This window comes from Hyaena hyaena, unplaced genomic scaffold (genome assembly GCF_003009895.1).
Source record: "Hyaena hyaena isolate Hyena2069 unplaced genomic scaffold, ASM300989v1 scaffold_431, whole genome shotgun sequence".
NCBI classification, from domain to species: Eukaryota; Metazoa; Chordata; class Mammalia; order Carnivora; family Hyaenidae; genus Hyaena; species Hyaena hyaena.
This window is the reverse complement of record NW_024081055.1, coordinates 537,476-550,797: the sequence shown is the minus strand read 5'-3', so window position 1 is coordinate 550,797 and position 13,322 is coordinate 537,476. Positions and strand designations below refer to the sequence as shown.

Below are 13,322 nucleotides of genomic sequence, written 5' to 3'. Positions count from 1 at the left end.
CCCCCCCCCCCCCCACAAACAACTTGAAACAAACAGTACTCAGGAGAGGATTTGCAAAATCAGATGACCACTTCAGGTTTCCTAACTGAGCAGGAAGAGTTTCAGAAACAGAACCAAACCAACCCCCAAAGAAAGAAAACCTCCAAATATTTTCTGGATTAGAAGGACAGTTTTCCAGAATGAAAGAACCCATGGAGAAAGAACCCAACACAATGACGGAGAGTCATGAAAGAAGGGACATGACTATAACGCTCGGGACAGGAAAGGATATCAAAAGAGAAGATCCCAAAGTTTCTAGAAAGAAAACAATAGTTTCATAGAAAGATTTAAGAATCAGAGTGGCACCAGGCTTTCAGAAAGATGACTGGAAACTAAAAGTCAAGGGATCACCCTCACAGTTCCGAGAGGAGCCTAGGTGCTAATTCCACATTCAGCGACATTATTCATTGTGTTTCGAGGATGGACTACAGAGACTTTTAGGTATGTGTGGTCTATAAAATTACTTCCGTGAACCGTTTCAGACAGTCACCGAGGAAGCAGACAGGATATCAGGAAATAGGGGGATCAGAAAGAGGAGGAAACGGAGGGAAAGGCTGAATGATGTGAGAGTTCTCCAGGATGTCGGCTGAGTGAGCCCTGGCTCAGAGATAAACCAATGCACACTGAAGCACCTCTAGCGGCCCTGGAGGAGAGAAAGGAAGAAAAGAAGGAAGGAAGGAAGGGAGGGAGGAAGAAAGGAAGAAAGGAAGGAAGGAAGGAAAGGAAGAAAGGAGAAAGAAAAGACAAAGTAATTGGGGGCATCTGGGTGGCTCAGTCAATTGAGTGTCTGACTTTGGCTCAGGTCATGATCTCGTTGTCCATGAGATTTGAGCCCCGTGTTGGGCTCTGTACTGACGGCTCAGAGCCTGGAGCCTGCTTCTGATTCTGTGTCTCCCTCTCTCTGCTCCTCCCCTGCTCCCACTCTGTCCCTCTCTCTCTCTCTCTCTCAAACATAAATGTCAGAAAAAACCCCTGAAAATATGTTGAGAAGAAATTTACAGTTAGGAGAGAGTTTGAAGAATAATGAAGGAAGAACTTTAGCGTAATTAGTGTAGTTAATGTAGGCACCTAATTTGGCACCTATTTTATGATCTGTGCTTTACGATCTGGCTCCATGAGCTTGCGAGAGAGAACAGCAAAGCCTAGAAGGGGAAGACTGAAGTTCTCCTCCCGGCCAGAGTATAGCAAGGCCACCTTCCACCAGCTCACAACTTCTGGGATCTCCAGCAGTGCTCCTCGTTTCCAAATATGGGACAGGATTCTCCCAGATGGAAACTCTTTGGTTCTATAGCTTACTGCCCATAAAACACTGGCGTAAGGACAATTCTGAATACAAGGTCCAGCTTCTTAAGTAATGAGTGTCCCTTATGCAAATTATCATTTCCCCAAGTGGACGTGAGCATGCTACCCAATGCAAGCTGTGCAATCCTGCAAGCACAGACCCCGCCAATCCTAGCCACCATCCTTTAGGGAAGTCCTGGAAGCTCCTGATACCTACTCTTAATAATCCTAGTATGCATCTGTCTGTCCATCCGTCCGTCGCTGCTTCCTTTCCTTTATGCCCACAGTGTACTATCTTTCACAATAACCCTGACCCTTTCTTGGTGATAGTTATGGATGCCAGGCACATCTCCCATTTGCCTTTACAAGAAGTAATTTGTCTCCTTGTCCCAATTTTCTCTTTCCTCCACCCTGTGCTGCACACTGCTATGGAATCCATCGACACACGCCCGACAAAATTCTACTGACTGAAGCAGGCTCTTACGTTCAGCAGGTCTTAGAGGCCCAGGCCCTGATCTCACTTTACCCTCCTACTCCTCATGTCTGAGCCCACTGTCCTTCTTCCCTCTAGCAAGACCATTCCTGAACAGTCTTCATGCTCTGCAATGCCGCCCCTGCCCTCACGCTCTTCCCTGTACTCAAAACATCCTTCCCACTGACCACTATCCATCGACACTCCTTCTCCTGCATCCATAAAAATCAAAGGTTGAACTTTTGAGGCTTTTGATCTTACGGGATTCATCTACAGGCACATTTAGCTTATCCCAATTTAGTATTTCACCAATTGGCAGCATTTCTCATAAAAATGGGAATTTCCCACTTCGGTGGAAAAAGAAATCAGAACAGAGTGGCTGGAAATGGGTGGCCATCGCTGCCCGCTTAGACAGTGTGGCTCGCACACACCAGTACCCCAGCCTTTTTCCTGCCTGCTTGGCTCTGGTAGGTTTTGCACCAAAGACCCTCAAAAAAAGCTTACTTATTCTTTAAGATCTAATCTAGTTTCATAGACTCTGTGACTCCAGCTGAAAGTAAGGATTCTGAAAGGCTTTGGGCTTCATTGTGAGTGATACAGGCCAACAAAATTGCTCTTGGAAATCTGGTGTGCTTTATGCATACAGAAACCCTCAAATAAAAGCTTCCTGCCACCTAAGAAACAAACACCTTTGTGTTTTGTGAATGGGGGAGAAAGTTCCCATACCATCTGACCTTTGTGAGTGGCTTGCATTCTTAAACGAATGAGCAAATTTAGGCCAAATATCAAAACCAAAATGGGACTTTAAGATAGAAGAAGAAGGAGGGCACCTGGGTGGCTCAGTTGGTTAAATGACAGACTCTTGGTTTTGGCTCAAGTCACAATTTCACAGTTCGTGAGTTAAAGTCCCATGTCAGGCTCTGCACTGATAGTACTTGGGTTTCTCTCTCTTTCCCTCTTTCAAAATAAATAAACTTAAAAAAAATATAAGAAGAAAGAAGCTACATGACCAGAAAAACCTCTGTACTATTTTACTTTACATCATTGGAATAGTATCCCAGTTAAGAGTATGGGCTTTGGAATCAAATGGCTTGAGTTCAAACCTTGGCCGGGTTATTTATTCTTACTATGTGCTGGCAATTTCACTTACAAATGGAAATCAAAAATGATTTCCAATAACCATTAACAGGCTATTTGGAAAGTTACTATCCTCTTTGGAAATACGATGTTAGGGCGCCTGGGTGGCTCAGCTGGTTAAACGTCCGACTTCGGCTCAGGTCATGATCTCATGGTTTGTGAGTTCAAGCCCCACATCAGGTACAGCACAGAGCCTAGAGCCTGCTTTGGATTCTGTGTCTCCCTGTCTCTCTGCCCCTCCCCCACTCCTGCTCTCACTCTCAAAAAAATAAACATTAAAAAAAAATACAGGTGTTAATTGCAGACTGTTCTGAAAAGCATCTTGCTCTCCCAAATCACATTTAGGAAAAAAAGTGAACTCTTAGTAGGAGATCTAGAAATCACTGCTAAATAATGTGTCTTGTAAAGGTTCCCTTGAGAATAGATAATACTCTAAGTATGCTGTATGCATTTTATATAACCAACGAGGATTATAGCTCACATTCTTGATCGTTTCCAGAACATGTCTAACACAAAGACTAAGATTTCCAACGTAGCCTCACTCCCTTCTCAAAACAATCTACTTTTGTAAATTCATATTCGATCCTGTCCTACGACCTGGCAGGAAACACCTTGTCAGTGGGCGCTAATCTGCGAGCATATATTTTGAAAAAGTGACTCGAATTAAGATGCTAAGTGTGAAAGGTTACCGTTGATGTAGGCACACTGGTTTTCTCTCAAGATTCTTTCCGACTTCTTGACCATCTCGTTGGATTTTTTGTCAGGCCAGGCAAATAATGTCTCCTTTAGGTTTCCCTGTAGCATCTTCAGAAAGCAGTGCGAGTCAGTGTGATCATGGATACTGCTACAGATACACAAAGACAGCTGAGCTCAGTAGATGGTCCAGGATCCACACGTGCAGTACTGTCTGCCCACAGCTTACTGCTGCAGACTATCATGAGGACAGGTCACAAACCACCTTAGTGGCATTTGTAAATGTCATCAATTTATAATTAACATTGTTCAGAGCAACATATAAAATACAGTAAAACTTTGGGGTGCGAGTAACTTGTTCTATGAGTGTTCTGCAGGATGAGCAAACATTTATTTTTTTTTTAATTTTTAAATGTTTATTTATTTTAGAGAGAGAGAGAGAGAGAGAGACAAAGCGCCAGTGGGGGAGGGGCAGAGAGAGAGGGAGACACAGAATCTGAAGCAGCCTCCAGGCTCTGAGCTGTCAGCACAGAGCCCGACATGGGGCTGGAAGTCATGAACCATGAGATCATGACCTGAGCCGAAGTTGGATGCTTAATCGGCTGAGCCACCCAGGCGCTCCAATGAGCAAACATTTCTAATAAATTTTAACTTGGTAAACAAATGACGTCACATGATCACAACTGAGCCCATCGTTATTGAAATTGGCTTTGATATACAAGTGCTTTGGATTACAAGCATGTTTCCATAATGAATTATACTCACGAACCAAGGTTTTACTGTACTATGCCTTTCATATCAAGGCACATACAGCATCCTGTTGGGATGTATAACCGCAGTAAAAAAACAGTTCATTTAAAAAAATCAGGTTGTGATACTATGGTAACAGAAACACAAAACCAGCAAACTTTGATCTTCTCCAAAAAAATAGCTTTGTAAAAAATTTTTTAAATGTTTTTTATTTCTGAGAGAGAGAGAGAGAGAGAGAGACAGCATGAGCAGGGGAGGGTGAGAGAGAGAGTGAGACACAGAATCCGAAACAGACTCTAGGCTCTGAGCTGTCAGCACAGAGCTCGATGCAGGGCTCGAACTCACGAACTGGGAGATCATGACCTGAGCCGAAGTCGGACACTTAATCGACCGAGCCACCCAGGCACCCCGAATATAGCTTTTAATAACTCAGTTAAGCTGGGCTACAACTTGATTACACAATTATATTAGAAAAATTCTGGAAAGAATAAAGATAATTATCTATAATAACTGTGTCTCACTTGTAAGATCATGCAACATATAGTGGGTTTTTTTTCCCCTCACCCCAGGCCTTTTCTCTCTTCTCCTTCCTTTGGGGGACAAAAGGTATGTGTATGGATGAGAACACCCAGAAGTTCTACTGCAATAATGCTAACCTTCTGTAGATTTAGATTATTCCACCTGTGATTAACTCACAATAATGGAGGGAGAAAAAAGTAAATTGGATTTGTGGGAAATATTTATTCATGTACTCGTAAATGGTATTTAAGTTTATTAAATAGTATTAGCCGTAGAGTTGATTAAAAGAAGCTGTATATGCCATTAGCATTTATTTCCTATGTTGAATTCATAAAACTGTAAGAACTCATAAAACCCTAAGAACTCACAAAACTGTAGGAACTCATTTCCTAAACCCACAGAGCCTAGTCCTGTCCCGACATATATATGCTTTCAAAATATATTGGGAGTGAATGGAAACAACTTCATTCCATGAGTAAATAAAGGTCCTCTATGGACCTAACTCCCCTCCCCCATCTCATAAATTCAGGCTTCCTTTCTCTCATCAGAAATGGGTCTGCAATTTTGGTTTGTATTGTTCTCAAAAGACTGAGAAGGATCTGTTTACAGAGATAACAACTCAAAAATGTACCCACTAACGACAAATGAAGGAACCAAGTTTCAAAGAATTGGTGTTAGTTTAAGCTGCCTCACCCTCTACATAAAAACTTAAAAAGGGAACTAAAAAATAACAGTCAACAATTAACTTGAAGTAGAAAGAACTTTTCTGAACTGGTGAACTGCTTTTCTAGGTCCAAATGTGGACACTTTGGTCTTCGGTCCTGCAATTGTGTGCATACTTCAAAGCACCGCGAAGGTCAAGTTTTAGCAAAATTCCATATATACTTAATGCCACAGAAGACTGAGAGACGAAGTTAAACTGGCTGCAGACCTCCTTTGATTTACTACTCATTTAGGGGGCTGGTTTTGACACCCATGGTGTATGCCTAGCCCTCTTACCCCGATTCCCATGAGAATTTCTGTTGGGACACTGAACAAAATAACTGTAACATGAGATGTGTCAGCGCTCCCAAGATCTGTGACCATTCTGGCACCGCACTTGCCTTAACGCTGGAATAGAGAATTTAAGTATTTGCAAATGAATAATTGTATTACCTGCCATGTCCTTCACCCCAGCAGAGAATCATGAGATTAAATTTTCCATTTCCTTCATCCACAAGATTTCGAGTATACCTACAAGGAAGGTATTCAGAAGTTTGAATTGGGTTGATGAAAAAACCGGGAAAAAGAAGTGTGTCACAAGAGCATGGCTCATTTACAAGTGCTAACATTTATTCCTCTAAACAACTTAAAATGAAAACAATTTTTCACAGGGCATTTTGGACATTTTTGGATTTTGAATCACCACGTTTCTAGCTGCTTTTCATTAACAGCAGAAAGAAGGTAACAGGGGAAAGGAAAGCAAATTCCTTGATTCTTCACGTGATTGCCTGAAACTGATAAAAAAAAGAGTAAGTTTCTCACAGAGGTTACTTGTAAAGGGCATTGCTGCTGTACACAAGAAAGTTGCTATTTTTTTCTCTTGTAGCTAAACCGTAAGAAACAAGGTTCATTACATAGCTGTTTTTAGAATTCTCCTTAATTTTTGCTGTAGCCCAGACACAAACCACATTCAAAAGCACTGATAATGAAAAGTCCTCCACAGATAGGGTGGGGATTGATTTAAGTATACAACAGAGGAAACTACATGAGGGAAGTAAATGACACTCTAAACCTATTCCAGGAGAATCCAGTAATTGGCTGCCCCCAAAATCCCAAATCAAAACCACTACAAGCATACCATCAGAAGGAAAAAAAAAAAAACCCACTTTCAAGTTTCTATTGGCCAAAGGAGTGTCACCCAGGGGTCCCTGGGTGGCTCAGGCAGTTAAGTGTCCAACTTGGGCTCAGGTCATGATCTCACGGATCATAAGTTCAAGCCCCACGTCAGGCTCTGTGCTGACAGCTCAGAGTCTGGAGCCTGCTTCTGATTCTGTGTCTCCCTCTCTCTCTGCCCCTCCCCTGCTCATGTTCTTGTCTCTGTCTCTCAAAAATAAACAAACATTAAAAAAAATTTTTAAAAAAGGGGGGTATCATTCATATCATCTAATTAGTAAAGTCTGATACTTATGACATTTGTTTAGATTTATTTTTTAAGACAAGGACTCTTTACCCCATATTTGGGGTAGTGTTTGATCACATAGTCATCTGTTCCCTTATGTCCCTAATGCTCCTTCTTCCCCTTTTCTCTTACAAGGCAGGAGGCCAGGTGCTGGCAGAGAGAGAGAGAGAGAGTTGATTAGGAAGTGCTTTTCAGAGGTCAGTCATCCTAACTTTGTAGCCCTTGATGACCTAGCTAGGGGCTGTGCACACAGCCTGTAATTCACGATAAACTCCATTTTGTTATATACACACATACATACTCTTTCTCTCTCTACCAGTCTCAGGGGCACCCCTGTTGCTTTTCTGGGACTGGTCCCAGAGAAATTAATGTCTGGCTCACCCTGGAACATATTCTGTCCTGGTTCTTCTGCACTGGCCTTCCCAAGGTCAGAGATCAGAATCCTTTGCAGGGCTAGGATACCTATTCCACACACACACACAAAAACACTACCCAAATGATTTCTGCTCTCCCACATTTCTCCCTCCACACTTCCCCAACTGCCCACCCATTTATCTTCATTAGTTGCGCCCTGCATACCTGTGCAATAGATCAATCCAAATGCTTGCATCTCAAGTGATTCAATTAGAGCTTGTCAGTCAAGATGAATTCAAAGCCCTGGGAAATGCCATTGTTCTACAGATTCAGAGCCCTCAGCCTACCCGGGTTGATGAATTTCACTTGGTCACTAATATAACTACCCTGAAAGCAAACTATTAAGGCATCATGTGTCTGCAGAAAGTTCAGCTGTTGTTTGGAGGAAGGGCTCTGGAACAACAATGCTAATTTGAATCCTGGGGCCGCTACCTGATACAAGTATGACCGATGTATCTAATCCAATCTTTTTATTAATGCTTACGATTCCTCAGCTGTAAAAAAAAAAAAAAGGGTAAGAAATTGTACCTATCTCACAGAGCTGTCATGAGGTACATGAATAAATACAAGAGTAAGGTAAAGAGTACCTGGCCTATAATAAACCCTTGCTTACTTGGAGCCAGTGGCAAAATTAAAGAGTGGTCTCCGGTACCTTATTGGCAACCACAGAAGGACAGAAACCAAAGGAATTTCCTGGAGCCATTGCAAGCAGCAAATGGGATCTTAGAAAGGCTTCACTTTTTTATTTCGAGCCCTAAAATGCAGAGGAAACAGCCCTTGCTGACAAGCACGCTACCTATGTTTAGGTGAGGTGACTAACAAAAACTGCTTCCAAGGAACATAATCTCTGTTTATTCTTATCTTTCAAGGATCTTCCTCTCCCTAACCTCAGCCCGATCAGCCATAAAGACTGAATCGCTAGCTGCTCCTGGAAAAGAAACCCCCACCCTTCAGGGTGAGTCAGTTTTACTTCTGGCCCCTCAGACTTGTAGGGAGATCCACTTGTACTTCTATCACCAAGCCAGGGCTGCCACGGACCCCCTCGCACAACCCCATTTGGGTAGCAGCGGTCTTCGATTTACATTCCAGGGCCTCAGAACCGAGGATTCGAGAAAGCACATTGCTTGGGGGCTCAAAGAGCCCTTCAACTCACACCCCTGACGGTGGGTTGAAATAAACCCGCAGGAGCGCCTGGCTGGCTCAGTCGGTTAAGTGTCCCACTCTAGCTCGGGTCATAATCTCACGGTTCACGAGTTCGAGCCCCGAGTGGTCCTCTGTGCTGACAGCTTGGAGCCTGCTTCAGATTCTGGGTCTCCCTCTCTCCCTGCCGCTCCCCTGCTCACGCTCTTTCTCTCAAAAATAAAGAAATACTTAAAAAAAAAAATAAATAAACCCGCAGTCTGTAAAGTTAAATGGGTTTGGGATGGGCAGCACTAGTTGAAAAACAGCAGCTGGTAACCGGCAAAAATGCGCGATGGCGGCAGGTGCCTGGCTGCAGGCGATCCAGTGATGGAGAACTGCCGTGGGGGGAAGCGAGTCCTTCAGCCGTCACCCCTGTGTCCCGGGGGCACGCTCCTTCAGTCCGGCCACTCGGTCCCTTCGGGCGGCGGGCCATGCGGAGCCTGAGTGCTTGGGGCCTCCGGTCCCCCTACCTCGTGTCGCCGCGTCCGAGGCGAGCGACAGAGCCAGAGGGCAGGGCATTGCTCCCGAGCCCGAGAGAAGATGGAGCGGCGAGAAGAAGGCAAAACCGTCTGCGGCCGCGCGGTGGCCTCCGCACCCGGAGCCCGCCGCAGTCTCCGGCCAGGCCGGGATGATCCACTTTTGGCCCAAAGCGCCGAGCCGAGGGCGAGCAGGCGTAGCAGCTGGAGGCTGCGGGAAAGGCTGGCGAGCGGCGGGCCCAGGGAGGCCAGGCCCTTCCTCCCCTCGCGCCCTCGGATCCCTCTTTGTACCCGGGTCCCGCGCCGGGGCTCCCGCAGCCAGGGCTAGGGCGCGCGCTCACCTGTACTGGTCGAACTTGGCGTAGGCTGCCCACTCGGCGGGGTCGCTCTCGTAGGCTTCCATGACGGCCTGCACCTCCTCCACGTTGACCTCCTCGCCGGCGAAGAGCTGGTGCAAGATGCGGATCAGATCGGCCAGGGACCGCGGCTTGAGCACCTCGGTCTGCTCCATCCCTCGCCGAGTTGGCTGCGCGCGCGGCTCTCCGCTTCGCTGCGGTGAGGGGGCTGAGCGAACAGAGGAGCGGGGGGCGGGGGACCTTAACAGCCGGCTGGACAGCTACCCACGCGCGCGCGCGCACACACAGAGCCCCCGAACGCTCGAGTGCCGCAGCCTAAGAACCGCCCCCGCCACTAAGATATCAAGAGACCCCTCGACGTCCCCCAGCAGCTTGGCAGATCCGGGAAAGCAGTGGATGCGAAGCGCACGCAAATCAGGACCAAATGTGCTGGGTTGGGCGGCCCCGGCCCCTTTTAAGCTCTCGAAGCCGGCGGGACTGTACCAACGGCTTTCGGTGGGTGGGGAGAGGCTGGGAGCGATCTGGGCAGCGGGGCGGAGGCGGCGACAGGTTGCGGACAAGGTCCACGCACGCGGCCCCGCGCCCTCCGGCCCCGCAGCGCTGCCGGGGAGCCCCCGTCTCCGCGCCCGCGCGCTCGAGGTGGGCTTCGCGCGGGGTGTCCCCCACCTCCGCACGGCGCCTTGCGTCCGCCCATCCCAGCCCCTCTCCCAGCGCCCCCACCGCTCCCGCCCCCAGCTGCTCTAGGAGGCTCCCCTCCGCCTCTGTGGCTGGCGACTCAGGGACTGAGACCGAAGGGATCCGGAGGAGGTTGGGGGGAGCCAGTGGAGGGCGAAGAAGGAGAGGGACCCTCGCTTCCAAACTGAGCTGGGATTATGGTTGAGGATGGAGTGCCCTCTCTAGCTGGAGAGCTACTGTTTGTCGATTGAAACTATCCATAATGTGCTCCAGGCTAGTTGCGGGGGGTGGGGGGGGCGTCGGCGGGGCGGAATAGAGGTCTTTCTTGAAAAAAAAAAAAAAAAAAAGAAATGTACTGTACTGAAAGTACATTTTCACAAAGGACATTCGGGTCTCGAGCAAGACTAGTGAAACGAAGGAAAGTCACGTATCCCTGATTTTAAAACCAAATATTTCCTTTAGGATAAAATATATTCGGTGCAAAGACCTGATGGGTCAATTAATGGTGAAAAGAAATGCTGTTCTGGGCTCCTAATGCAATAATTCGTAGGGTTCTAATTATACTATTAAACTCAAATCTAGGCGTGCGCTCAAATGAGCCTATTGGTTAGCGAAACCCATTTTCTGTGCTGTGCACAGCCCGTGACATGCTTTGTGAACAACACAAATTGAGTGTGAATGAAAATAAATGTGAGGGACAGAAGAAATCCAAGTCTAGATTCATTCTTTCTCATTATAAACCAACCCAGGGAATAATTTGAATTCAGGGTTATTAAAGGCCTAAATTTATGAAAGGTTGGTCTCTCCTCTCTACTTCTACTTTGCATCGATGTATGTGTCTATATATTTACATTTACTTGTGCCGCCTATGGTCTTATTTTATTTGTTTAAGTTTATTTTTTGAGGGAGGGAGAGAGAGAGAGAGAGAGAGAGAGAGAGAGAGAATCCCAAGCAGGCTCTGTGCTATCAGCTCCGAGATCACGAGTCTGAAGCTTAACCTTGAGAGCCACTGAGGTGCCCCCTACGGTCTCATTTTAAACATCCCAGGTTAAACTGATCACACTGCAAGTATTCTAACAATGTTGTTAGGAAATAAAAATGACAGTTCAATCCCCTTGTTCAAAAAGGAGTTGAAAGCACTCCAGAAGCCAATCTTTTGTGATGTATGTCGCTGAGAGGTGGTTAATTGGGGACAGAGTACATCATACAGTTTTTATTGTTCACTCAAAGTGATCTTTTTATTCTTGTCACCGTTTTCTTCTGAGTCTCTTAATTGCTCCATTTCAGCTATCTTAATCTCGCTTCACTGGCACCCCTTCTTGACTTTCAAAGACTTCAGGAATCGACTTACTATACCCATATCCACACGTTCATAGTCATTGCCTCTCTTCTCTAAACCTTCGTGCAAACTCACAGTTTCATTGGTCACTTCTGTGCAGATGCCTCCCACATCTCCCTAACTTTACAGGCTGAGAGCAATCTCTACTTAACAGCTTTTGGCATTTAAATGCAAGATATTTGAAATTCCTTCCAAGCAAGCTTTTCAACTCCTGGAGTTTCTATTCCTTTTTTGTTTTTGTTTTTATTTATTTATTTTAAGATAGAGAGTGCGGGTGGGGCGAGAGAGAGGGGGAGAGAGAATCCCAAGCAGACTCTGCGCTGCCAGCACAGAGCCCGAAGTGGAGCTCAAGCCATGAGATCTAACCTCAGTGGAAAACAAGAGTTGGATAATTAACCTAACCGACTGAGCCACCCAGGCGCCCCTGGAGTTTGTTTCTGCAATGAGGCCACCTAGGCTCAAAATCCACACCCACCACTGCCTACCCTTTCTTTGATTCATTCTCAAATCCTTCAACCTGATGGCAAATTTTGTGCCTCCATGTATTTTGTGATTTCCTGCTTTTCTATTCTTATTGCTACTATACTTGGTCAAGCCTCTATTTTGGCTGGATTATGGTACTGACCTCCTAGACTGGAGATTTCTTGGTTCCCCCCCCCACCCTCCCACCCCCAGTTCTTGTCAATCTTTTCTTCACAGCCACTAGATTCATTATCCTAAGGCAACAATCAATGTTGTTTCCCAGACAATTTCAATAGCCCTTGTTTCCAACACACATGGCTTGTGAGGCTGCCATTTGACGTTCTCCACCTTTTGGTTCTAAATTACATTTTTCATCTTTCACCTTTTGCCTTTTTTTTTTTTTTGGCAACTATATCTTCCAGTGAAATGAAATTAGTGACTATTTCTTGTGCTTACCCAATCCATTCTTTTGCTTAAGCTTTTCCTTCTGACTAGATTCTTGAAGGCTGTTTCCATGTCCAAATCTTAAGGACTTACTTAGCTCAAATGCTTTCCTTTCAAATAAGCTGTATCTCTCCCTGAACTGGTACAATAATCAGTATCTTTTTTAGGGCACTTAACTATATGCCAGAGCATGTATCGCAGTTGCTACGTGCATCCTCTTAACAGGGAGAACCTTTAGGACAGACTCTATTTACGTTTTGTTTTTATATCCCTCTCATTGTCCAGCACACATTGGCTTGTGTATGCATGGATGGCAAAGTTAGGAAAAACATAGGTGATTGGCTAGAGTAACTGAATTGCTAGTTTTTCTTTAGGGATCCTGGAGTAGTGAATTCAAACCCAAGGGACTTGTTGTTTTCAAGAGTTTTTGGATTCTCTGCAAAGGATGCCCGAATTCTTCCGGGGGGAGGAGGAAGAGGGAGAAGAGGAGGAAGAAGAGGGGGAGGAGGATGAACAGGGGAAGGAGGGGGAGGGGAAGAGAAGGAGGAGGAAGAGGAGGAGGAGGAGGAGGAGGGGGAGGAGGAGGAGAAGGAGAAAGTGATTGCCATTACAGGCTCTGTTAACGTAAGTAGAATGCCTGGGTCCAGGGATGTAGGTCCACTGCACTTTGCATTGCCAAGGGCGAGGATCATCACATTTTCAGACATTGACATAGGGTAGGTATCCAGAGAAAGGAATAAGAATTATTACAGGTCTGGAAATCATGGTCTATCCATCCACTCAACACATTTTTAAAAGCATGTGCTGGATGCCAGGCACTCCTCACAAAACTAAGTCTTTGCCCTCACAGGGCTTATGCTCTAATAAGGTAGGGGTGGGAGGGGTAGACACTGCCAAGAAATATTACAATATACAGGGAGAG

At 45.7% G+C, this 13,322-nt stretch overlaps 1 protein-coding gene across 1 annotated transcript in view; it reads right to left on the bottom strand.

Moving 5' to 3' along the window:
• The window catches only part of CDO1 (cysteine dioxygenase type 1), a 15,230-nt gene extending 5,322 nt beyond the window's left edge, over positions 1-9,908 (bottom strand). The window contains exons 1-3 of the mRNA XM_039252601.1: positions 9,466-9,908; positions 6,047-6,124; positions 3,619-3,773 (exon numbers count right to left, since the gene is read on the bottom strand). Coding sequence (XP_039108532.1) covers positions 3,619-3,773; positions 6,047-6,124; positions 9,466-9,635 — 403 coding nt within the window. The 5' untranslated portion in view covers positions 9,636-9,908. The remainder of the gene's footprint in view (positions 1-3,618; positions 3,774-6,046; positions 6,125-9,465) is intronic.
• Between the last annotated feature and the right edge of the window lie 3,414 nt (positions 9,909-13,322).